Source organism: Callorhinus ursinus, unplaced genomic scaffold (assembly GCF_003265705.2).
Source record: "Callorhinus ursinus isolate GAN/ISIS: 27379988/994484 unplaced genomic scaffold, GSC_fseal_2.0 scaffold23, whole genome shotgun sequence".
Classification (NCBI taxonomy): Eukaryota; Metazoa; Chordata; class Mammalia; order Carnivora; family Otariidae; genus Callorhinus; species Callorhinus ursinus.
The window spans coordinates 14,126,640-14,154,294 of record NW_027397085.1 but is presented as its reverse complement, the minus strand read 5'-3'; the positions used below and the strand labels follow the sequence as shown (position 1 = coordinate 14,154,294).

The 27,655-nt window shown below is 40.1% G+C and overlaps 1 protein-coding gene and 1 long non-coding RNA gene across 5 annotated transcripts in view; one reads left to right on the top strand and one right to left on the bottom strand.

The window, feature by feature from the left end:
* Positions 1-4,785: 4,785 nt before the first annotated feature.
* On the bottom strand, positions 4,786-5,705 carry LOC112839413 (uncharacterized). Its single transcript, XR_003212194.2, has 2 exons — positions 5,132-5,705; positions 4,786-5,023 (listed from the first exon to the last, which is right to left on the bottom strand). It is a non-coding gene; the product is annotated as an uncharacterized lncRNA (long non-coding RNA).
* A 147-nt stretch (positions 5,706-5,852) lies between these two features.
* The window catches only part of KIF2A (kinesin family member 2A), a 74,016-nt gene continuing 52,213 nt past the window's right edge, over positions 5,853-27,655 (top strand). For all 4 annotated transcript variants that reach the window (XM_025892326.2, XM_073905426.1, XM_025892325.2 and 1 more), the window contains exon 1: positions 5,853-6,137. In XM_025892326.2, coding sequence (XP_025748111.1) covers positions 6,074-6,137 — 64 coding nt within the window. In that variant the 5' untranslated portion in view covers positions 5,853-6,073. The remainder of the gene's footprint in view (positions 6,138-27,655) is intronic.

The following is a 27,655-nucleotide window of genomic DNA, read 5'->3' as shown; positions in this document are numbered from 1 at the left end:
TACAATGAATATGTAAGCAGAAAATGATTTAGAAATATATGGAATATTATGTAGCTATTGAAAATTATAAGTTTTAGTTTAAAACACAATGAAATAGTCATAAGAAATGAATCAAGCCAAAAAAGTTTCTTAACTGAAAACTAAATCTATGATGTAAAAAAATATCTTTAATATATTTCCACAGTTGGAAAATGTATTTACTCTGTCCCTATGATGCTCCATTAATGGTATATAACATACGTTTTCAATTTAAACAAGGAATCCAAACAGCCATCAAAATTAAGTATGTATATTTACAAAGGTTAGGAAAATAAGCCATGTTCGGGGGCTTATTATTTATTGGAAACTTTGCCTTCTGTAAAGTTGCTTAAATCATTCCCCCCAAAAACCAGGTACTATTTTTTTAACGATAAGAAATATTTTGAGGCACCTGGGTGGCTCAGTAGGTTGAGCATCTGCCTTTGACGCGGGTCATGATCCTGGGGTCCTGGGATGGAGCCCCACATCAGGCTCACTGCTCAGCGGGCAGCCTGCTTCTCCCTCTGCCTGCCATTCCCTTTGCTTGTGCTCTCTCGCTCTCTCTTTCTCTCTCTGTCAAATAAATAAACTCTTTAAAATAAAAAAAAAGAAATATTTTAGTGAGACCCATTCTTTCTAGTTGTTCTTGATTTGGCCTGAATACACTGAGAAAACTAAACACTGCTCATAGTTTTTTTAAAATATGTAATGAGGACGTGTAGCATATTATTAGTCATTTTGGTTTATATCACCAATGCTCTGTGATATATGAGTTTATTAAGCTCCGGAATTAACAACAACTACTGTAAGGATATATAAATGACTTTGGGGGGGGGGCAGGGAGGAGCAGAGGGAGAGAGAGGAAGAGAATCTTAAGCAGGCTCCACATCCAGCACAGAGCCCGACAGGGGGTTGGATCTCAGACCCTGAGATGATGACCGGAGCCAAAATCAAGAGCTGGCCACTTACCCAGCTGAGCCACCCAGGGGCCCCAGGATATATAAATGATTTTTAAATTTGGATATATTACTGCAAATGGTGAAAAGACCACTTCCTGTTATTTCTGAATTCATGCTCATCAAATTACTGAAAATTTGGCATAAGGGGAAACACTAATACTTCCTATGTTTGAGAGGGATTAGTCATGTAAATGGAAATTAAAGCAAACATTACAATAATAAGTATAAATATTAGGAATGTCTCAATGTAGACAATAATTGAATGTGATAGCATATGATTTGATATTTCTATATAGATCTAAGTCCGATATAGACCTTAAAAGCTTTTGTACATTAGGTTTCTACCAACAGCTTACCATTAATCCATTTTTTTTTCCAAAGATTTTATTTATTTATTTGATAGGACACAGCGACAGAGGGAACACAAGCAGGGGGAATGGAAGAGGGAGAAGCAGGCTTCCCGCCAAGCAAGGAGCCCAATGCGGGGCTTGATCCCAGGACCCTGGGATCATGACCTGAGCCGAAGGCAGATGCCCAACGACTGAGCCACCCAGGCACCCCACCATTAATCCATTTCTTTTTTTTTTTAATGAACATATTTTTTTTTCAAAGATTTCACCTATTCATTTGAGAGAGAGAATGAGATAGCATGAGAGGGGGGCAGGTCAGAGGGAGAAGCAGACCCCCCGCCGAGCAGGGAGCCCAATGCGGGACTTGATCCCAGGGACTCCAGGACCACGACCCGAGCCGAAGGCAGTCGCTCAACCGACTGAGCCACCCAGGCGCCCTAATCCATTTCAATATAGTATCAGAAAGTATAAGTGAAAGAATTATAATGAAGAAGGTGGACTAGGAAAATAAAGTCTATTTAGTACAGAGTCTCTAAGTGGCCAATGTACAGAAATACTGAATTATGGGAATTTAGGGATAATCAATAGATCTCAACCAGTTTTACATACAGATTTAAATCAGTTGTACTTACACCTCAGAATCTCCTGGTGAATTCATAAAAAGTGGGCCACATTAAGTGCCCCCCCCCAAAGATTTTAAACCATTAGGCCCTGGAATAGAGTTTGTGCTTCTGTGTTTGTTCAAAATCTTTCTTAGGTCCTTCTGATGATCATGATTGGGGGAGAATCACCCACATAGGACAGTCATTATAGATTAAATTGAGAGGAGAAACCTCCATAAAGAAGGGAGACTTCCAGTGCACCATGCCACATGGAAAGGCTTTAAGTGGAGACGAAAAGGCAAGGGCGAGTCATTTACTAGATAAGCAGAAACTGAGGCCGGAATGGGCAAGGTGTGGTAGGGAAGAAAGTAGGTAAACCATCTTTTCAGAGTTTAAGGCAAATAAAGATGGTAATGTCCACTGAATGAGGTCATTGGAAGGTAGCTGTCCACTTAAAAAAAATACAATTCAGTAGAGGAATGAATCCAGATTTAGGGCTTAGGAAATGAATGAGTGATGGGTAATGAAGGCAGTGAGTATTTAGAGCACTCATTTGAAAATGTGGCAGGGGAGGGAGAGTGAAAAATAGAACGGAATTTGAATGGGAAGTGTGGGATCAAGATGGCATTTTTTTGTCTCCTCAAGAGGAAGACTGCCTGGACATGTTTGCAGGCAACGGAAAGACATCCAGAGGAGAAGAAAAGAGTAGGCATTTTAGAGCAGGTAAAATGGGGATTGGTATCTCCAGGCGTTTGTAATATATTTGTGTAAGGACTAAAATTAATTACAGTGAAGTTACACCAGTTTAATTAGAATTTAAATTGGAGTAAATTAAGGGGAAAGGGGAATCACCACCAAAAGGTCTTAAAAAAAAAAGTCTGCAAGAAAGTTCTGGGCAAAAGTGTACAATACTAAAACTAAAGGCAGTCTCTGCTAACCCTACCTACTTTCTCCATTTGATCCTAGATCCACAAACTGTGGGAGTAATTGAGAATAGATGCAAATACTAAATGGAAAAGTTCAAACTAGAAGATGTAGACAGGTACAGATAATCTGAGCTAAACTGGAGCCAAGTTGTACCTCTACTCTCCACTAGAGGAGCAGATGACTGCTTAAGGGGAGTGCAGGCTGCTGCCTCAAAACTCACTAGTTTAACAGCCTCTTCCTTGGAATAATCTCTTAAGGTTTGTGTACTAAAGACTCCAAAGCACAGAAATTTTTAAAAAGAATTCCAGGCATAAAAAGGAGACTGGCTTGGTTGGATGAAAATAACAGTGATTTTTTAAAAACAGTTTATCAACTCAGGATAGAATAGGTCAACAGCAATCACTCTTACTAGGTTATGACTTGACAGAAATGATCACTGGGCAAGATTATTCTGCCAGAATGGCCCGGAGTGGGTAAAAGAATACAGACAGATGTGTAAAGCTCTTGCTCTCCCGCCAAATGTGAGGTGATGAGGGTCAGAGCCGATGCCAACTGTGTTTCATTTTATGTCACTGGACATAAAATTCTAATTAATGATTTGAAGATTATAGTAGAGTACTGGCTTATTTTTTATAGGATGGTTTTACTTTGTTTTTAAACTTGTATTATACTTTGTAAGTATCAAAGCACTGCAGTGTTTTATTTCATTTGACACTCACAAAAACTTTCTGCAGTTGAGAGAACAGAGTTACTTTTCCAGCCTATTCTAAGAGGTAACAGAGATTCAGAGCAGTTTAACAAGTTACCTCATTGGACAAATATCAGTGTCTAGTGTGTGCCAGTCACTCTTATAGTTAGGGTTATATATTTTGCTAATGCCTGAGCCACAGTCAGAATTCTTGATCTTCGTTGTTGATGGAAACATAGCCTCATTGCATTTATTCATGACTGTTCTTTAGGAGGCTACTTGCACACAAAGCCCAAGGTGCAAGTCTTGGTAAATTTATATGTTGAGATGTACCAAAAAACATAAGCCTTTTGGGTATGACCTGCAAAAAAAAGGTTTTTATATTTGACATGTGGTATGTCTCATACATTTTTTTAATGGAGCAGGATCATATACATCTTTTTAAAATACCTTTGTATACGGATTAAAGGTTTAGCCTCCTTAATTACATAACCCACAGGGTACAAGGTATGTGTCAGCAACCATGATAAAACATACTTTACGAAGCAATTTTAAATTTAAAAGCTGTACAGCTTGATGTCCTTGCATTCTATAAAGCATTTTCAAGCAAATAAATAGATGCTTTACACCTCAGTCATAGAGACATCAGAGAATGAGTTCTAGTAGGCAGAACCCGAAGAGTTCAGATAAAACTCTTAAGATTATTTAAAACAAAAAACAACCAAATCTTGATTTGGTCAAATCTTATTTTGAAACAGAGGTCCTTAAGTGAAATTTACAGTAATGTCATTTCTGGAATAGAAAAACAGACAGTATGGGGCACCTGGGTCACTCAGTCAGTTGAGCACCTGACTCTTCATTTCAGCTCAGGTCAGGATCCTGGGGTTGTGAGATGGAGACCCAGATGGGGCTCCACGCTGGCCATCAAGCCTGCTTAAGATTCTCTGTCTCCCTAAGTCCCCCACACTTTCCCTCTCTTAAAAAAAAAAAAAAAAAAAAAAAAGACGTTATTTTCTAGGTTGTCTACCCAGCGTTTTTTTTCTCCTGTATAAATTATTCTTACTTTTGAATGGATTTAAGAAACTTCATTCTTTTGACAAGTATGCCTTCAATATGTTCAAGTTACAGATGGAGTCTGAGTCTTTTAACATTTTTTAGGGTCTACTTGTCTTGATTATTGGGGTGAAAATTCTAGGCGTGTGCATATATGCACATATGTACTTAACACACACGTGTCTAGCTTCCAATTTTTAAATTTTGGTTATTATTACAGAGAGATTAACAATGACTACAGAAAATAAGGCACGAAAAGTGTTTCCTCCATAACACGTCTGAACGCTAGAAGCGAAAGTCACTTTTGTTGGTTTCTACATGGTGCTGTAAACGGTTTCCATGTTCCTTGTCCACATGGTCCTCCTGCTCTCCCAGGGTGGAGAGTCTTTCTCTTCACGTTGATGTGGTCAGACTAGTCAAGTGACTCTGCAGAAAAGGCACATTCCTTAGTCAACCTTATGTTGTCTGCCCTCTGTCCCTGAATCATAGTTATTGGCTTTATGGGCCAGAGCAAATAAAAGTCTTGAACCCTACCTACAGCAGAGACAATACACCAGCTTCGGATGCACCATAAACGGAAGAGTCAAGGCGGCTCCAGCACACGGTTTATGTTTGCGTCGCGACGAGCTAGCTATCAGGCAAGGCCATGAAGAAGAGGATCTTCATTCGGATTTAAGGGTGGGTGACACCGCAAAGGTTTTTCTTCCCCTTTTCCATAACTGGATGGGAAACCTTACTTGGGCCGGCCACCTCTAAGTGGCAATACAGCTGACACTCTAAGATGAAACACTATGCCCGTTCTGTCAATGGCCCGTCCCTAAATTCACGTCGCTCAGCCCCACATTCCCACTCGGAAAGCCCACAACCAATAGGGCCCTTAATCCATTCCGGCCACAGGGACAAATCATGGAAGCCAGAGAGACAGGAAGGCACCAGCACGCGGGTTCCCGCCTCTTCTAGGCCGCGCGCCGAAATCAAACCCGACCCTGGATCTTTCGGGGCGGTGCCACGCGCGCTCCGCTCCCTCCGCCGGCCAAGCCACGGCCGACGCCCGCTCGCCCCGCCGCGGAGCTGCGCGGGGGTACGCCTCAAGGCAGCGGGGAAAAGGCTGGCCAAGAAGGAAGAGACGCGCGAGGTGCGCTCTGCGCACGCGCGCGGCGCCCCGCCTCCCTAGCGTCGGCTCCTGGGCGGGCAGCGCGGGCCCTCCCACTCTCCCCCGCGCCGCCTGACGGCCCCGGCCCTCGCTTCACCCCGACGCCCCGGCGTGCGCGTTCTCCTGCCGGCCTTCAGGCCCGGGGCCTCCGCCTGCTTCCCCGCCGCTGCTCCTCGCGGCCCCGGCTCGCGTTCACGCTGTCGCCCGGGCCGGCGCGGCCGCGGGCAACCGCTCCCCCTCCCACACCTACCCCGCCCCCTCCCCGCCTTTTCCGCCCTCCCGTCCCCCTCCCTCGGCCCGCCGCCGCTGCTCCAGATGAGGTGATGGCAACGGCCAACTTCGGCAAGATCCAGATCGGGATTTACGTGGAGATCAAGCGGAGCGATGGTGAGCCGCGCCGCCGCCCCTACTGGCCGGGCCCCGCATTCGGGTGTTCATGGAGGGGACGCGGGGCCGGCCGCCTCATTGATTGCTCCGCCGGGCTGTGGGGGCGGGAAGGCGGCGGCCGCGGCGCTTTTGTGTGTGGCGTGTGTGCGAGTGAGGCCGGCGTGGGGTCCGCCCCGGGTGCCGCTGCAGTGCGGGGGGCGGGGAGGGGCCGCTGGCGATGGCCTGGGTGTCGCGGCCGCATCTCTGGGGGTTCGGGCGGGTGAGGCGGACGGTCCCGGGACAGGGGTCCCCGCTCTTCCCGCGATCTCCATCCTACCCGGGGACTCCAGCCCGCGGGGCCGGGGGCAGAGGGCTTCTTTAGGGAGGACCCAGCCTCGCGTTTCACCCGGCCTTTTCATTTTCCGGCAGTATCTCTTGGGGGGGGGGGGGGGGGGGGAGAGCGTGGAGACCAGTGGTTTCAGTGTTTAGAGAACCGACTCCCGGCCCGAGGCAGGGGGAAAAAGGCCAACCCTGAAGCTGGTCAGGCTTCTTCGCCTGTCGCTTCTCGGGCATGCTTTTCTTTTTCTTTCTTTCTTTTTTTTTTTTGCTAGTCCCTTCCTTGGAAGAAGGATGCGGAGAACGTCGTGCTCGGCCATGAATATGGGGGGGTGGGGGGAGCAGTGGGAAGAAGTGTTCGATAAGCTTCTCAGAGGTGATGAGACTGAAAGGGAAGGAGAGGGCTGAGCCTAGTCAACGCGATGCATTACCGAGAGGGTGGGGTGGGCGACCGGATGTTGATATTTTTCACACCCTCTGGAGAGGTAACTGAGAGAGAAGTGTAAGATGAGGCGAATATACATGCTTAATTCAAAAGAAAAGAAAAGGCTTACGTATCTTTTATAGGCTCCTCTTGGGGAAAATGTTTTATGTCACTAGCTTGGGGTGTGGAGTGAGATGCCAGCCAGGCTTGGAAATAATTTATATTGTAAAGGAGAAAACGCATGGAGAGAGAGAAGTACAATTTTCTTTCAATTCGAATATTGGAAGAACTAGAGATATGTAATAGGTGTGTGCAGTGTTCATGACTCCATCTCCCTGACACTCACCTTTATTTATGGCTTTTTATCTTCTTGCCTAGTCAGTAGTAACGTTGCTATCACATCCACACCCTCCTGCTTTCTGAGCAAGTTTGACTAAGTTATGTGAAGCTAGATTGACTTCCCTGTTACCTGTGTGATATATTGTCAGACCTCATATAGCTAATGATTTTTTCCCATTATATTTGAGATAATTTGCATTAACAGCCGGAAACATCATTACCCTGAATGTGAAAAGATCACGTATACCGCTTAGAGCTTTAGTAGTTACTAGTAACACCACCGGGAAAGCGATGTCTCCTTTTCTTGGGTTGGGGTTTCTTTTTATTTTCTCTTCGAATTACTGTCCTTAAACAGTACTGTTTTACTGTCATTTCTTTTTTAGGTGAACAAGGGTTCACTGCATTCCAATGAAAGTAGGATTTGCATATTATTTAAAATTTGGGGGTGCAATAAAATGTGTTAAGTTCTTTACATTCTAAGCCTTTATGATTGTAGGTGTTACTACAAAACATTTTTAAAAACCAGTATCATATGGCCTTTGAAAGCTTTGTATTTTTTTATTTTTTCTAAACACTTTTTTTGTTTAAACGCATGATGTGAAATAATTTTGGTTCATTTTAGGGTTCTAGGACAGAGACTTTTTAATAGTCTTTCAGCCTTTGCCTTTACCAGAAATCCAAACATATATATCAGAGCTTTGTGTTCTTCTATAGGTGCTAATAACCTAAAGTCACATTTCAAAGCAGTTTGCCCATTAGGTCATAATGGAAATTGTTACAATGTGTATTATCCCAACCTTTAGTCATATACATATTTATGCCCTTCAGATGCATGATGGAATTGGTGGAAGGTAAAAGTAGACAACTTGAAGGGAATGGTCATTTGCATTGGATAGTGGTGTGTCACAGTAGAAAAAAAGATGCCTGGGAAACTCCCCACAAGCTTTCTTTTTTCACATTAAAGAAGCTGTTTTGTTTCCTCCTACTTCTATAGCACATCTGTATTGGATAAAACACTAGTGGTTATTGTAACAAAAATAAACTTTGTAGTTGGATGAGCACTAATGTAATGCCTGAGACAATGGAAATCACATGAGTGAAGAAGGGCTGCTGTAGACTGCTATTAACTGGTGACTTGATGTTCTGCATGCTTCCTAATGGTGATACTTGTCCTTGTTTCAGAGCATGCTTCTCCAATCTGATGCTCATATAGAAATAAAACATATTCTGAGGGCCAACGGGTAAACTAAAATGAATTTATTCTTATCTTTAAAGGCCCTGCTCAAAACTAATCCCAGTAAGTCTTCACTAATTACTAAAACCAGATGGATAGCCAGCCTCTGAATTCCTAAGTCATTCTGTATCATTCATGAGGCAGCATATTTCCGGAAGTACTAATATATTTGGGTGTATTTCTTTTAATATTATATTTTCAAACTGCACTGGAGATGAGGTGGTGTAGAATCCAACTGAGGGATGGCAGGCTACCCACATCCACTTCAACCACAGTTAGGGTGTTATGGGATTAAAATACTTATTATAGCCTCTTCAGTTTCCTGAATTCATCTGTGTATCTCCTCCATGTGCCTAGCAGAGGTTCTCCCCTATAGTTTTTGAGTGAATCATTCATTATTGGGTCTTTGGTTTTCAAACATTTAAGTTTACCATTCTGATGACATCTTACCTGGAAGTGAAACCCTTCTATCTAGGCTACCACCTCCTTATTCTTTTTTTTTTTTTTAAGATTTTTTGTTTATTTATTCATGAGAGACAGAGAGAGAGCGAGGCAGAGGGAGAAGCAGGCTCCCCACCGAGCAGGGAGCCTGATGCGGGACTCCATCCCAGGACTCTGGGATCATGACCCGAGCCGAAGGCAGACGCTCAACCATCTGAGCCACCCAGGCGCCCACCACCTCCTTATTCTGCTCTGCTCCCCTCTACCCCACTCCATTCAGGCCTCTTAGTACAACATCCCCAGAGTTGACTGGAATTGAGTGATCTGCTAAAGCTAATCTCACATTTCTGGTATTCTGAAGTTAAGAATGACAGAGATCAGATGTACTGAGATTGTTCCCCACCACAGGCAGTAACCTGTTATGAAATTAGACTAGTTTCTGGAAATGGATAGTCATGTATAATTTATTTTTTTGCATGTGGTTTCCTGTTACCCTTTTGATTCAACTCATTTTTGGAATCCAGTGACTCTAAAACCTGCACTCTTACTGTTATGTAGCTAGATAGTTGTTTTTTTTTTTTTTTGAGATTTTATGTATTTCACAGCGTGCACAAATGGGGAGTGGCAGGCAGAGGGAGAGGGAGAAGCAGGCTCCCCACTGAGCAGGGAGGCTGACATGAGGCTCCATCCCAGGATTCTGGGATCATGACCTGACGTGAAGGCAGAGGCTTCACCAACTGAGCCACCCAGTCACCATAGCTAGGTAGTCTTTATTGGGAATTCTGAAAAGCACTGTTAAAACATCTCTTACCTGTTTGACAGTGTCTGTAATTATCCTTTAGAGATTGGGGGAGGGATGAGAAATGTTTTGAATATTTGGAAGCTGCAACTCTGATGGGATTGTTTTCTGGGGTCTCTTAGTCACAGCATTGATATATGTGATCTGAAGAGAAAGATCGACCAGAAAGATCCTTGAAGTTAATCTAGTTCTCATTTTTATAAATATGGAAACAGAGCCCCAAGTCACCTTAAGGGACTTGTCTGGATTCTTACAGCTTGTAGTGGTAGCCAGGAACCTGTCTTGCATAGCACAGAAACCAGACTATCAAGAACTGTGGCAGTAAAGGGAGAATTCTGTTATTTAGGAACCATACACAGCTTTCTACAGCCCAATAAGGATGTGTAGGAAATTGCTTCTTGGTCATAGGAAGGGCGCTAGGGAGCAGTGTTATAGAGCCCAGTTGGAATGATCTGGTAAAAAGTGGTAATGGTATAGTAACTAGAAGATCACAGTGTTGGTGAAAAGAATGCTTTAATTAAGCATCTGAAATCATGAAGGTAAAGATTTCAAAGGATTTATCGGGAATCTTGGAGTTTAGAGCAGGCAATCTTTAGGAAAGATTTTAAATGGCCTAATTCTCCTACCTGTTTTGCCATATTTATTCTTTTGCTAGTTCATCTTTACATGTCATATGTAGACTTTGGAGAATGGACTGTGTGAATGTAGGTAATAAAAATGAACAACGTAGCAATATAGTTGTTTAGGTAAGATTGTGTGGCTCTGTGGAGTGGGTGGAATGGGGAAATTTGTGGATTAATAATTTCCTTTTACATGGTAAGTAACAAGATAATGGTTCCATATATGTATAGTTAGGCCTTCATACTTTTCTTTTCTTTAAAATCAATTAATTAACATATAGTGTATTATTAGCTTCAGAGCTAGAGTTTAGTGGTTCATCAGTTGCTTATAGCACCCAGTGCTCATTATATCATGTACCCTCCTTAATGTCCATCACCCAGTTACCCCATGCCCCCACCTCCCTCTGCCCAGCAGCTCGCAGTTTGTTTCCTTTGATCAAGAGTTTCTTATGATTTGCCTCCCGCTGATTTCATCTTATTTTATTTAATTAATTAATTTATTTTTTTAAAGATTTTATTTATTTATTTGACAGAGAGAGACACAGCAAGAGAGGGAACACAAGCAGGGGGAGTGGGAGAGGGACAAGCAGGCTTCCTGCGGAGCAGGGAGCCCGATGCGGGGCTTGATCCCAGAGCCCCAGGGATCATGACCTGAGCCGAAGGCAGACGCTTAACGACTGAGCCACACAGGCGCCCCTCATCTTATTTTATTTTTCCCTCCCTTCCCCCATGTTTACCTGTTCTCTTTCTTGAATTCCATGTATGAATGACATCATATGATAATTGTCTTTCACTGGTTGACTTATTTTGCTTAGCATAATACCCTCTAGTTCCATCCACATCGTTGCAAATGGCAAGATTTCATTTTTTTGATGGCTGAGTAATATTCCATTGTATACATATACACCACATCTTTATCCATTCACCTGTGGATGGACATCTCTGCTCTTTCCGTAGTTTGGCTATTGTGGACATTGCTGCAATAAACATTGGGGTGCATGTGCGCCTTCAAATCACTATGTTTGTATCCTTTGGATAAATACCTAGTAGTGCAATTGCTGGGTCATTGGGTAGCTCTGTTTTTTTTTAACTTTTTGAGGAACCTCCCTACTGTTTTCCAGAGTGGCTGCCCCAGTTTGCACTCCCACCAACAGTGTAAGAGGGTTCCTCTTTCTCTGCATCCTTGCCAACATCTTTTGTTTCCCGACTTGTTAATTTTAGCCATTTTGACTGGTATCTCACTGTGGTTTTAATTTGTATTTCCCTGATGCCGAATGATGTTGAGCATTTTTTCATGTAGGCCTTCATTGTTTTCAAACAGTTGTCTAATTGGATCCTCACAAAAAACCCTATGAGGTAATGCAGGATAGTAAGGTGGTAGATTTATCATTTTATAGGCGAAGAATCTAGGGTTGGATTTTTTGTCAAGATCACGTGTTAATTAGGGGCATAACCTCAACCAAACCCTAGGTTCTTTCACTCCTAGTTTTCTTTTTAAGTGCTGACACATGCTTGTGGATGATGGTATGAAGTTGTATACCTTTTTATTAAGATTTTTTTTATTTATTTATTTGACAGAGAGGGGGAACACAAGCAGGGGGAGTGGGGGAGGGAGAAGCCGACTTCCTGCGGAGCAGGGAGCCCAATGTGGAGCTCGATCCCAGGACCCTGGGATCATGACCTGAGCCAAAGGCAGACGCTTAACAACTGAGCCACCCAGGTGCCCCTGAAGTTGTATACTTTTTTTTTTTTTTTAAGATGTAAAAGCCCCTGTAGTAAAATTTTTTTCTACTGCTACAAGAGGCTCAGAAAACCTACAACTGATAACATTGAATTAAATTTTCAGAATTGGTGAGATCAAATTAAATTCTGACATTTTATTAACCATAAGGATAAAAATTCAGCAGTTTAAGGCTTTAAAGCCCTTTTCACTAATCACTTGTTGCTTCTAGAATTATCACAGAAACCCAGGAATCTATGTTCATTGCCTAGTCATTTGATTCTTAAGGCAAAAATTTTGGAACTCTGGGGAAAGGTTATGTGTCAGCTTGTTTTGTGTGTCATAATTTTTTAAGATCTAGAAAATAACAAAGAGCTAGTTAAGCCTGTGTCTTGTTTAAATAGGGGAGGAGGCTTGAGTGTGGAATATCCAGAACAGGGTTCCTTGAGAGATCATCTGGACTCATTCTGTCTCAAGTATACCTGTCGTTAATATTATATTCATCTTTTGCAAAGCTTAATTCTCGGATTAAGCCATCTACTTTGCTTTTAACACCTCTGTCCTGTAACCTAAAATAATCTTTTAAGGTGTTTATTTATTTTGAGATCATAGTTCTAATAGAATAGATACAATTTCTAAGCCTTGGGCACAACTCATTTTCACTCTTCTGGTCCAGTGTGGCGTTAATATAGGTTACGTTGCCCTCCCATCACATAGTATCTCTTTTGATTAAAGTAATAAAAATAGTATTATAGTGCCTAAGTGAAAATAGGTATTAGAACCTAACCATCTTAAACATTTAAGGGCTTGATTACACATAGTGGATACTGTGCCATGTACTTATATAGAGAGCTAAATAAATTCAGGTTCATGCTTATTGGGATTTGTCTTGTGAAAACTTGCTCAAATGAAATGAAATACCATTTCATTGTTGGTTAATCTTTTTTTAAATTTTTTTTTAAGATTTTATTGTTTATTTGAGAGAGAGGGATAGAGCACAAGCAGGGGGAGCAGCAGAGAGAGAGGGAGAAGCAGGGAGCCCGATGCGGGGCTCGATCCCAGGACCCTGGGATCATGACCTGAGCTGAAGGCAGACGCTTAACCGACTGAGCCACCCAGGCGCCCCTCATTGTTGGTTAATCTTAAATTAACTTTTTGTTACTGTCTCCTGGGAGTAAAATGGGTAGGGAGGTGTCCCTTTTTAAAGTTGTGCTTGTAAATCTAGTCTTTGCCTAGGGCTCTCTCGTTTTGGTACTGCTTATTTTTGTTGTTATCCACTACAACCAACCTTGCAGTCCAAGTGGGTATTTACTAGAGAGTGAGTACGTTTTGGTATATAGACCATAAGTGATTTTGCCAGATCACAAAAGTGTGATCTCATAGTTTTTTCTTATTGCAGATTTAATTAAATACATTTTTATTAATAGCTTATTATATGTCAGGCATTCTGATAGGTATTGGAGATACAAAAAAGAATAAGGCACACACAGTTCCTGCCTTCAAAAACAGTAAATAAATGATTGACGTATAGTATGGTAAGTACCGACAGAAGTATGCTGTTCTGTGTGTACCTGATTGCCACTTCCCTTTTTAGGTTTAGGCTCTTTATTTAGACTCTTTCAGTTAGGAGTCTTCTGGAAATGCTGTCCCTTTCACCTCCTCTGCCCAAGACCAATATCCATTATCCCTTACAGTGTGCTTTCCTGATAAGCCCATATGCATCCTCAAAATTCCTCTTAGTACAGTACCACCAGTCCTTATAGCCCCGTCACTTTGCTGAAATTGTCCTTATTTGTTATTACTGGCCTGTTTTCTTTTCTGTAATACCCGTCTGAGTTTTAACTTTATGACTTTTTACCCTTGTTTTGGTACCGAAAAGAATCCGTTTTTTTCACATTTACATTTCTGGTAGAAGAGCCGTGGCATCAGGTTTCTGTCGAGATACCGGGGTGCTTGTAGACACAGGGACCGAGGGAGGGGAGCATGGAAACTGGTCGACCACCTGCTGGTACTTGTATGTAATTTGGAAACAACTCTCCTCACACAGTGTGGCCAAGGGACCGTAAGAATCAGACACCTCCCCAGGCTATATAAAAAAAATTTAAAGGACAGATGGGATCAGGGTGGGACACACAGTAAAATTTGCAAGGTGTCTGCACTACACAAAGAAGGACTTTTTGATTATAACTCTTGGTCAGCATTTATCTACTCAGCTTCATCCAGATAGCTTGTGTCTTCCATACTCCCACATGAATTCTGTTTGTTTCTTAAAAATTGAATCCGGGTGTTATTCTTGATACCTGAAGGGATTTAATATTTGCGCCCTTTATAAGGTCAGTTGCTTCCCTAAATATGTTAACATCCAGTATCTTGCTTGGATTTCATGACAACCCTGCAAGGTAAACAGTATTTGACCCATTTTGTTGAAGAGAAACCCTATGCTCAGAGTATATAAATCACTGTGAAGTGGTTAAGCCTTATGAAGGGCAGTTTCACATATTTACATTATATGCATTGGTCAGGACAATGTGGTAAGTGTATTTTAGTGGTGTGAGATAGAGATATGTTTAGAGAACATTAGATAAATGTAGTTGTGGGATTCTGTTTCTAAACTGGGTAGAGTCTGTATAGTGGTTTCACAACCCTGGCTACTCTTTGGAATCACCTGCGGGACTTTGAAATGAAAAACAACCAAACATAAAAACAACCCCCTACCCACCAATATCTGGGTCCTTTGCATAGAGAGTCTGTTTCAATTGGCCTGATATGGAGCCTGAGCATTAGTATTTTATTTTAAAAATTTAAAGCACCGCCTACATTGATGAAACTTAACTTCACAGATACAGGTGATTTCACTGTGCACCCAGGGTTGTGATCTGTTATTTTAGAAAAAGTAGCATTTCCTAATAGTGATCTGACAAAATTTCATGGAGAGTGAAGTTTTAATGATGGGGAGAAGTTGACCAGCAGATTGCCATGGGGGGAAGGAGGCATTCCAGGCATGTAGTACAACATGTGAGAAGTCCCTGAGCTGGAAATGGAGGGCTGTCAGGTAAAAGGCGTTAAAAACAGGTAGAAGGGAGGGTGATAGAAGAGGAAAATAAGGAAGGAGAAGTAATCTGGGACACCTTATTGAAGACTTGAAAACAAAGGTAAGGTAAGGCTTCTTGGAATTAATTTCTAGGACACTTGGAAACTACAGTAGGACTTAATCTCCTAAGAGCAGTAATAGGAGTTAGCTAGTGATTAGTGATAGATTAGAGAGAGAATAATACTGAAAATGAGAGCTAGCAAGGATAAGATTGCATCAGTCCAGGAGGGTGAGCAATGATTAAGGAACAGATGAGATCCAGCAGCCTGCAAAAAGAATTGATGTTATATGGTGGTATATCATTTGTGCTGAATAAAGAACAGATATGTTGAAAGGAATGGACTTAACATTTGGAAAATCTGAGTGTAGATTATAAAATCTCTTATGTTTAATCAAGCCGATCCTATTCATGAATATTTTGTAGAGGACTATAGAGCCTAGGTACAGTGTGATATCAAAGGGAGCATCCAACTCAGGCTGTTTATAGTTTTCGCCCCTAGTATCTTTAAAGTAAGTGAGCCTAAGGTATGAGTCACTTCCAATAAATGTTTATATGTAGAGCAGGAATTTACTTAAGCTATAACTAACTGCTTTGCTTACTTAAGAAGACTCAGTTATAGTGTATTAGCCAGAACCCTCTCAGAATTCATGGAAGGGAATGGGAAGGAAAAACAACACTTAAAGGATACAGCTTCTGCTTTTTAAGGGATGAAGCATTTTGATTCTTAAAATACAGCTACTCTCTTTTACTTTTCCTTTGCTCTTATTTTTGTCCTATTTTTTCTGCCCTGGCTTTCAGCTTACGTTTTCATCCTTAAGATTCTGAATGTCATTTCAGCATTTAGAATGTCTTAATTGCTATTGCAATTTAGGACTTAAAAAGAAATAAGTGAGGGATGAATAGAGCACATTGGATTTTTAGGGCAGTGGAATTATTCTCTATGATACTACTATAATGGTAGATACATGTCATACATTAGTTAAAACCCGTAGAAGATACGACACCAAGAATGAACCTTAATAAAAACTATGAGCTTTGAGTATTAGTACTGCATCACTGTAGGTTCATTGATTGTACAAGGGTACCCAGTGTGGGCTACTGATGATAAGGGAGGCTCTGGGTCTGTGGGGACAGGGGGTTTGCTCAGTTTTTGCTATCAACCTGAAACTGCTCTAAAAAATAAATTTATTTTAAAAGGGGGGTATGCACACGTTAGGTGTTAAAAGTTAAAGCTGCTTTTGGAATAATGGACCAATTAATGGCAAGAATTTATAGTATTTTAAGAATGAAGTTCTTATTCCATATAGGGTTATAGTTAAGGTTAACTTTTGCTCTTCATTTTTGTTATGCTTAGTTTGTTGGCCAATATGAGAGATTGAGGGTTTGTGGACACAATTTTTAAAATGAGCTGTAGTGCAACGAGAGGATTGAAATATGCTTGGCCCATGGACATTTTGAGTTTATAGGTAAAATGCTGTGACAGATATCCAAGCAGTGTGTCTAGAAACTTTATTCTTGAGGTGAGCCAGGGTTGAATTTAAACAAGTGTTTTACCTGTTCTAGTTATAAAATAGGGAATTTCTCTTGTAAGATAAATACATGAAATCTAATAATGTTTCATCTTACGGAAAGTGAGTTGGGAGTGCAAACAGCATTAAACTTTTTTGGGGGAAGAGGTAGTATTTTTAAGCCTTTAGTTTATTGTGGACTAAAAAGAAATGGGTATAGTGATTTACCAATATATGACTTTTAGGAATGGAGAGCAAATTAGAGGCCCTAATTAATGAGGCAAGTGTTAAGAATTTAAACACAGACAACTCTGATGAAATACTGCTGTAGGTCAAACTTGCTTTTATTTTTACAGTGAGGAAGTTGACTTGTCTAAGGCCATACGTGAAGTAAGTAGCAACTAGATTAGAGCATAGATTGTCTGCTTCTAAATTCCTCTACACTAATGCCTTGGAGTTCTTTGTGTACTGTGGATGTTCCAAGCATTGGAAGTCGGATCATTAAGTAGTGCTTTCATTTTTCTATGATATAGATTGCCTTCAGGTGTTTTTTATTAATTCAGCTAGCATATGCTGCATGACCATTATATGTCCCTTCTTTCTCATGCCTTTGAGGGCATAGAAATAGGATTTCTTCCTAGTAAAGACTACTTTGTCAGTTATAGCAGACTAGTAAATAGCTGTGGCACTCAATCCAAGTGCCCTGGGGCTTTATGATTTCTTTTGAAAAAGAAATTTTGGTCTTTGCCAGTCTCCCTGCCATTGTGTGAGTTTAGGCCGTCTTTGCTCCCATGACCTTCAAGATTTTAGACAAGGGCATATGTTTCATTTGAAATAATATCTTATTAGATGAGCAGCTATACTGTCAGGAAAATACAGGAGATTATAGCAACTTGCTAGGAGTCCATTGGCATAAATGATGAATTTGGGAGCCTCTATAGATTCAGTCATCTTTATTTTTATAAAATTGTTGTTTGAAATTGTTTTGGGAATAATGTGTGGGTTGCATTTTTACCATCTACTCCCCCCAATAGCTGATAATTGAGAGTTGACTAAAGGATGACCCTAAATATCTGTGTATTTTCTTTGTATGTTCTTTAGGGTATACTTTTATTAAGAGTAATACATTGCTTTTAACCTTACATGTTCTTTTGGGTTTCGTTAAGAGCCATTCCTTAACTAAACTAAAAGTAAACAAAATATTTTGTTTTCTTCCAACCCTCAGACTTTTCCTTCTTAATCTTTGCGGGTGTTCCTTCTCTCTCTATTTTATTAATGTTGGTGTTCCTCAGGGCTTGATCTTAACCTTGCAGTACTTCTCACACTGTAATCTCTGAGTGAACTAAATGCTTCTCTTCAGCCTTGGCTGGCTGCAGATACACTCTTTGTGTATCTAATGGATTACTGAGTATCTCCATGTGGCTGTCTCATGCATACCTCAAATTCAGCATGTCCAAAATTGGACCCATCACCCACTGCCTGACTCAGAAACCTAGATGTCTTCCTTGACTCCTTGGTGTCTCCGAACATCATATCCTATCCTCAGGTTCTCTTAATAATATAACTGCTGAAGTACCTCTTCAGTCCGTATGCTTTTTCTATCCTTCTACTATAATCTTGGTGAGGCTAGCATTATGTCTTCCCTGAACTATTGCAACAAATTCCTAATAGGTCTCTCCACGTTTGGTTAATTGTTCTTTCAGAATAACATTTCAAACATATAAATTTGACCCCCTGAGCATCTGCTTAAAACTTTTTGTCACATGCTCTCTCTGTTGCCCTTTGGCTAAAGCCCCACTCTTACATAGCTTATTCTAGACCCTGAACAATGTGACCTCCCTCTCCAGTTTGATTTCTTGCAGCTTATTTGAGGCCCTCCAGACACATTGAACTCAACACTCCACTTCTACCTACCTAATCCGTGTAATGTTGTTGTTTCCTTTTGTCTCTGTTAAATATTCTATTCTTCCTTGATTCCTAGATTAGGATAGGTCCCCTGCTTTGTGGTCTCCGAGTCCCCTCTGTTTATTCATCAGAACTCTCGTGGGATTGTATTACCTATTTAATTGTCTTTGGTAAAACTCAAGTTCCATCGTATCCTTGGTGCCTAGTGCAGGTCCTGTTCATGCTTAGTAAATTACCTATTTCTTGAACCAATGATTAAATGAAGCTCTAGCTGTGCTGTTCTCCACTGCTCTATTCAGAGTCACGCATTCTGAAAAAAATTGATTTGTGTTCATCTTCAGAGCCTCAAGAAGTATGTGTCTTTGCTTTTAATGTACACTTTTAACTTGCTTTTTAAATTTAATTACCTGTTTTGAATAATAATGTAGTCCCATGGTTAATAATTAAGTTCCAAAGGATATATATTAGAAAGTCTTCATCATATCCCTGCCCGCTAGCCACCTGAGTCTTCTCCCAAGAGATAACCAGTATTACCAGGTTCTTGTATATGTGTGCAGGGATTTGTTTTGCATTTTCAAGGAAATATTTGTATATTTGTACTTATATGTAATATAGATATTTGTAAATATGTATTTTTATGTATGTATATTTATATTTGTAAATATATATATTTTCTCTACAGATGGTATATGGTACACACTGGTGCTTATTACTTTTATTTAATAATGATATCTTGGAAGAACCTGTGAATACATAAATAATAGTCTCTATGGCTGCCTTTTATTATTGGTTAAATATACCACCCTTTAGATTGTTCCCAATCTGTAGCTCTTACACAGCCAATACTGTGTAATCTTGAACTTTGGTCATTTTTTGCGTATTGATGACTATATCTGTAGGATAAGGTCCTAGAAGTAGAATTGCTGGGTCATAGAATTGTATTTTTTTAATTTCAGTAGATCTTGACAATTTGCTTCTAAGAGAATATGTGAATTTACCTTCTTATCTGCACAAGTGCTCCTTGTCCACAACAATGTACAACATAAATTTTTGAGATTTGCTAGCCTGGATTATAGAGTTTAGAATTTATAGAGTTTAGTAGAATGTTTTCTTCTGAAGTTAAATGGCCCAGAAAAGATAACATACTTAATTTATAAAGTGTTTATGAGGTCCAGACATATAATGAAAAGCATTTAAGTTCTAGTGTTATGATAGCTAGTATAGAAAAACAAGATGCCATGTGTTATTAAAAGTTTTTGAAAAATACACATTACTGTTTTTAACCTAATAAACTTGAACAGCCTTACTAAATAATAGATTGGTATTTTTCCTACTCTGAACACAGTTAAATAAATTTGTGCTAATGAAGTTATTTCCCTGTATTTTTTTCAGTTTGTACTTGGTTAACTCACTTAAGTAGATTGCCTTGTTATTCGAGGCCAGATCAAGGAACTAAATCTCTTAAAGCCAGTTCGTCCCTGTTCTTTTACTGTTCAAAATGCCAGCTTTTGACTGGAAGGGTAGTTGGGTGAAAGTGTGTGTGTTGTTTATTTGTTCATCAACCAATATGTATTGAGTATTTTAGGCAGTGCACTAGTTATTGAGTATAAAGCAATGGGAAAAATCCACAAAAATATGTCTCCACATGGAGCCTTCATCCGTACAGAGGAAGTGGAAGATGCACAGCTATGCCACTTAATAACTTGTTCTTTTTTTAATGGAGAGAAATCACATCAGCATGTTTGTTGAAGGGAAGAAGCCAGAGGGATGAGAAGAGACTGAAAAGAAAGAGCAAGGAAAGACTAATCACTATATCAAGATTTTGGAGAACATGGATCAAGTGATCCTTAACATGACCTTTGAAGGCTTTATGTGATCAGGCTCTTAACTTTTCTTCTGTGTCACCTTACACACTTACCTCCTTGCTCCCATTGTTGAGCCTCACTGGCTTTCTTTTAGTGATTTTTACTACCTCAGAGTTTTTGTACAAACTCTTCCCTTCACCTCAGATTTTCTTACTGCCCACTCTGCCTGACTCAATTGTTGCTTTTAGTTCTCAGCTTAAATATTATTTCTGTACTTGTCAAAGGGGTCTTTTCTGACTCACGAATCAAAATTTGACACGTTACATTTTCTTAAACTTTGTCACACATTGTAAGTATACATTTATTTTTGTGCCCCTTTTTTTGAAGCCATATACCAGGTCTCTGTGGTTCTCTACTATAAACTTAGCATCTTGGAGCACCGGGGGTGGCTCCGTCAGTTAAATGGCCGGCTCTTGATTTCGGCTCAGGTCATGATCTCAGGGTCCTGGGATCGAGCCCCGCATCAGGCTCTGCACTCAGCGGGGAGTTTGTTTCAGGATTCTCTCTCCCTCTGCCCATTTCCCTCCCTTCAAATAAATAAATAAATAAATCTTAAAAAAAATAAACTTAGTATCTAGTATGGTATCTGGCACATAGCAGGCATCCATTGAACACTGACTGAATGAGTTATGAACTTAACACCAGCAATGAATAGATTAACCAAGTCCTCACATTCTCAATAATTTTTTTTTAAAGATTTGATTTATTTATTTGACAGATAGAGACACAGCGAGAGAGGGAACACAAGCATGGGGAGTGGGAGAGGGAGAAGCAGCTTCCTGCTGAGCAGGGAGCCCGATGTGGGGCTGGATTCAGGACCCCGGGATCATGACCTGAGCTGAAGGCAGACGCTTAATGACTGAGCCACCCAGGCACCCCACATCCTCAATAATTTAAAACCTTTTCAAGGTTTTATGGGTTAGGTGTGGGGGGAGGGCTGAATAGGCAGAATTGAGGATTTTTAGGGCGGTGAAAATACTGTGTATGGTACTATAATGGTGGGTACGTCTCATTATACACCTGTCCACACTTACAGAACGTATAGCACCAAAAGTGAATCATAATGGGCTTTGGGTAATTATGATATGTCAATGCAGGTTTATCAGTTATAATGAATGTACTAGCCTGGTGGGGGATGTTGATAATGGGTGAGGCTATGCATATGTGGGGGCAGGGAGTATATGGAAAAATCTCTGTCTTCTGTTTAATTTTGCTGTGTACCTAAGACTGCTCTAAAAACATTGTCTTTAAAAAACAAAACATGCTGTATTCTAGGAATATACCCAAGAGAAGTAGAAGCACCTGTCCATATGACAATATGTACATTGATGTTTATAACATTTTTCATAATAACCAACAGGTGAAAACCCCCAATGTCCATCAGCTGATGAGTAAACAAAACTGTGGTTTATTCATATGATGGGATATGACAACATAGACATTGAAAACATGTTTAGTGAAAATAGCCACTCGCAAAAGACCCCATTATATGATTTAATTTATATGAAATGTCAAGAATAGACAAATCTCTAGAGACAGAAAGTAGATTAATGATTGCTTATGTTGGGAAGGGGGGTGTTGGAAGAATGAGGAAGTTATGGCTAAAGGATATGAAGTGTTTTTGGGGGTGATTAAAATATTACAAAATTGATGATTGCAAATATCTGAATATACTAAAAACCATTAAATTTTATACTTTTAATAGGTGAATTGTATATTATGTGAATTATATCTCAATAAAGTTTTGAAAAAACTTCATAGGTAACAGTGGGGAGTTCTATTTAAGCTTGTATTATTATTAATAAAGGTGAACATTTTTTGTATTTTTTGTCAATCGTAGTACTTTTTGTCAATCTCCTCCTACTTTTTAAAACTTTCCCTGGGGGCACCTGGGTGGCTCAGTTGGTTGGGCATCCCGATTCTTGATTTTGGGTCGGGTTGTGTTCTCAGGGTTGTGGGATCGAGCCCTATGTCGGGCTCCGTGCTCAATGGGAGAGTCTGCTTGGGATGCTCTGTCTCCCTCTCCCTGTGCCCCTTTCCCCACTCGCATGCATACGTTCTCTCTCAAATAAATAAATCTTTAAAACTGGTTGACTGGCCTTGATTGTACTATGTTATCTGAGTTTTCTTTCTACTTCTTGATCTATTCTTCTTAATCTCTTTTCTAAGTTCTTGTTCTTTGTCCACTTAAGTGTTGGTGTTTCCCAGTGTTCTATCATGGGTCCCTTTTATTTCCCTGTGTTTTCCCTAGTTACTGGGATTTACTTTTTTTTTAATTGAGATAGAATTCACATATCATAAAATTAACCCTTTTTAGGCAATAAACTAAAAAATGAGACTAATCTAAAAAGCTTCTGCACGGCAAAGGAAACCATCAGCAAAATGAAAAGGCAGCCTATCAAATGGAAGAAAATATTTGCAAGTCATATATCTGATAAGGGATTAATATCTAAAATATGTTAAGAATTCAGTATCTAAAAACCAGACAATCTGATTTAAAAATGGGCGGAGGCCCTGCATAGACATTTTTCCAAAACACACATACACATGGCTGTTAATCAAAAAGACAAGAAATGACAAGTGTTGGTGAGGATGTGGAGAAAAGGGAACCCTCATGCACTGTTGGTGAGAATATAAATTGGTACAACCACTGTGGAACACAGTATGGAAATGCCTCAGAAAATTAAAAATAGAACTGTCATGTGAGGGGCGCCTGGGTGGCTCAGTTGTTAAGTATCTGCCTTCGGCTCAGGTCATGATCCCAGGGTCCTGGGATGGAGCCCCGAATCGGGCTCCCTGCTCAGCGGGGAGCCTGCTTCTCCCACTCCCACTCCCCCTGCTTGTGTTCCCTCTCCCGCTATATCTCTCTGTCAAATAAATAAATAAAATCTTAAAAAAAAGAACTATCATGTGATTGAGCAATTCCATGTGTGGTTATTTATCCAAGGGAAATGACACCCTATCTAGAAAAGATATTTGCACCCCCATGCTCTAAGACATGGAAACAACCTAAGTGTCCATTGATAATGGATGAATAAAGAAAATGGAATGGAATATTTTTTAGCCATAAAAAGATGAAAGGAATCTTGCCATTTGTGACAACATGGATGGACCTTGAGGGCATTATGCTAAGTAAAATAATTCAGATAAAGAGAAATACCATATGATCTCCTAAAATGTGGAATCTAAAAAAACAAAAACTGAACTCATTGATACAGAGAACAGGTTGGTGATTGCCAGCAGTGGCGTTGAGGAGTGAGCAAAATGGGTAAAGGCAGTCAAAAGGGATAAACTTCCAGTTGTAAAATAATCTTGGGGATGGAATATTCATCATGGGGACTATAGTTAATAATATTGCATATTTGAAAATTGCTAAGAGTACATCTTAAAAGTTCTAATTGCAAAAAAATGTGTCGCGGGGCGCCTGGGTGGCTCAGTCGGTTAAGCGGCTGCCTTCAGCTCAGGTCATGATCCCAGGGTCCTGGGATCGAGCCCTGCATGGGGCTCCCTGCTCAACGGGAAGCTTGCTTCTCCCTCTCCCTCTGTCTGCTGCTCTGCCTACTTGTGCTCTCTCTCTAGCTCTGTTAAATAAATAAAAATCTTTATTAAAAAAATATGTAGCTATGTGATGATGGATGTTAACTAGACTTATTGTGGTGATCATTTACAGTATCTACAAATATTGAATCCTTATGTTGCATGGCTGAAACTAATATAATGTTATATTATAGCCAGATGAGGAAAACCTTTCACCCTTTTAAAATACACAATTCAGTGATTTTAAGTATATTCACAGTTGTTCAACTGTTATCACAGTCTAATTTCAAAACATTTCATCACCCCAAACAAATCCATACCCATTGGCAGTCACTGTGCATTCCCTCCTTGCTCCAACCCCCTAGCATCCACTACTTAATTTTCTGTCTTTGTGGACTTGCCTATTCTGGACACTATAAGTTGGAGGTATACCATATGTAACCTTAAATGTCTTGTCTTTTTTTTTTCAAGATTTTATTTATTTATTTGAGAGAGAGAATGAGAGAGAGAGAGAGAGCATGAGAGGGGGGAGGGTTCCGAGGGAGAAGCAGACTCACTGCTGAGCAGGGAGCCCGATGCGGGACTCGATCCCGGGACTCCAGGATCATGACCTGAGCCGAAGGCAGTCACTTAACCAACTGAGCCACCCAGGCGCCCTAAATGTCTGACTTCTTTCACTAACCATAAACTATGCTCAAAGTTTATCCATTTTGTATGTTTCAGTACCTATACCTGAATAATATTCCATTTTACTTACTCATTTGTCAGTTGATGGGCATTTGGGTTGGGTTGGGTTTTTGTTTGAGGGGAGGTGTTTTATTTTTGTGTTTGTGTTTCTTTTTTTGCTGTGCTACTATGAGTAGCACTCATCTACATGTTTTTGTGTGGACATGTGTTTTACAGTTTTTGGGGTGTATACCTAAGAGTGAAATTGCTGGGTCATATGATAACTCTGTGCTGAACTTTCTGAGGAATTTTCTACTGTTTTCCATGGCTACACCATTTTGCATTCTCACCAATAATATTTGAGGGTTCCAACTTTTCCACATCCTTGCCAAAAAACTTGTTATTGTTTGTCTTTTTTATTATAGCCATCCTCCTGGTTGTGAATGTGCTTATTAGCCATTTGTATATCTTTTTTTTTGGTGAAAAATGTCTCTTTAGATTCTTTCCCATTTTTAAAATCAGGTTTTTTGTTGTTGAGTTGTAAAAGTTCTTTGTATGTCTGGATATTATTTCCTTATCAGATGTATGCTTTGCATTTTCTCCCATCCTCTGGATTGTGTTTTCCCTTTTTGGTTAGTATTCTTTGAAGCACAAAAGTTTTTAATTTTTTTTAAAAGGTTTTATTTATTTGAGAGAGAATACGAGCAGAGGGAGGGGCAGACTGACAAGCAAATTTGCTGATGGGCAGGGGGCCTAATACAGGACTCATTCCCAGGACCCTGAGATCCTGACCTGAGCCAAAGTCAGATGCTTAACCGACTGAGCCACCCAGGTGCTCCCAAAAGGTTTTAATTTTGATGAAGTCCAATCTATTCATCTTTTGTTGCTTGTGCTTCTGTTATTCTAAGAAACCATTGCCTAATCTAAGGTGTGATATGCTTTTATGTCCTCTTACTTTTATAGTCCTTTCCATGACCTATATCACCTAAAATATTTGCATATGTTCTTTGATCTTCACAGTCATTCTTGACCTTTCAACATAGAGAGCAAATTAATTTAGCATTTGTGAAAAATACACTGCAGTTTGATAGAAGATCAATAAGGTCTTAGAATATAATGAAATCTTAGTCTTGAAGTTGCCTTTGTTGCCAGAATTGAAGGATTGCTAGAGGTTGCCTCTTGTGTGTGTAGGTGTGCATATCTCATATAATGTGTCTCGGATTTAAAGAAATCCTAGTAAGCACAGCATGAAAGCAGGCATGAAGAGATACACGGGAAGTGGAGTTTAAACTTGAACTATGGTAAAGATGATTTGTTTGGTTACTTTTGTGATCCTCTGTCCTTAATTACTTTAAAACAGATCAATGGCATGGGTTTCATTTGATTAAAAACCCTTTAAGTTGTACTAAAACATCTGGGAAAAGAAGAAAAATAAATGCATTAGAAGGGGTTGTTTTTGAAGATTTTATCTGTTTGAGAGAGAGACAGCTTGAGCGTGTTCTCATGCGAGCCCAAGTTGGGGAGGGGCGGAGAAGGAGGAAGAAGGGAGGGAGAGGGAGAGAATCTCTCAAGCAGACTAGTGCAGAGCCCAATGTGCTGGGTCTCACAACCGGGAGATCATGACCTGAGCTGAAACCAAGAGCCGGACGCTCAACCAAATTAATCACCCAGGCGCCCTAGAAGGGATTTAAAAAAGAGAGAGAGCATGAAAAATGCATAAAATTGTTATCTCTATACATATTGTAGTAAATATGGGTGATTGATATCTGAGATTTGCTTCTAAATAATCCATTTGTAATGGTGGGATGAAGGGCATTAGGATTGGCCATGTGTTAGACATTTATGAAACTGAATGAAAGGTATTTGGTGCTTATAATATATTGTATATGTTTGTAATTTTTCATAACAAAAAAAATACAAATAAAATTAAAACTTTTCAGAAATGTCTCTTGAGACCATATCTTTCTCTTGAGTTTCAGGTCTCCCATCGAGATATTTCCACATGGATTTCCTGCCAGTATTTCAAATGAAACTCATCAAAAATGGAATCCATTGTCTTTTATCTCCATATTTCTGTATTGACTGTATTCCTTATCTAGGCTAATGAAAACACCATGTACCTGGTTTCCTTAGAAATCTCAGACATTGTCAACTTTCCTAATTTCTTGAGGATTTTTGCTCCTGACTCACTGTTACTATCTCCTATCCTATTCCTATCATATTTTTTGGTAAATGCAATATTGATGTATAGGTGATCCTTCCATTACCCTGGCCTCTCAGTTCTCTGAACTTCTTTCCTTCCTTTCAGTGATCCTGGCCCTTGGCCTTAGCTCACTCACTATATATCCTTAAATTTCCTTGCAGTCTCTCCATAATCTCAGCTCCAGGCATGTCCCATTTTTTTCAGTCACCACTGTATGTTTCCAGCATATTCCTTCTAGTACCCTGATTTCACTAATCTTTTGACCCCACTAGGATTTGTAATCCTACTACTTTTTATTGTTCCTTACTCCTCATGTCCTTAATTATTTATAAGCACTGTCTCATATGTATATTCCCTTGCCCCCCCCCTTGATTGGCAGATCACACCCTCACATATATTTTAAACCTCCTTGTCCTTGCTTAATTGTCTGAAATTGACTGAAGGGGAAAAATTGTGTTTATGCTGACTGACCACAATTTAAATTTGTGGTTGCTTTTTTTTTTTGCATGAGCAATCATTATCTCTACCCATTCACTCTTTCTTAGCTGACTTTTGTCATAAAATCCGTAGTGTTTATTTATTCACCCATACTCTCAGCAGATGGCCTTGCTTGCCATTTACCGCTGAGAAATGTAAGCACTCAGAAAAGAGCTGCTAGTCTTCACATCTACCTAAGTACCAATATCTGCACCTGTAACTCTGCCTTATTTTGCCATGAATAAACTCTTTTGGTTCCTATGTTAGGCCATTTATCTCCACTTGTGCACTAGATCCTATCCCCTTTTCAGCTGCCCAAAGTTACCTCTTCATCAGTCCATTCTTTGCTTTGCATCATCAATATTTTCTTCTC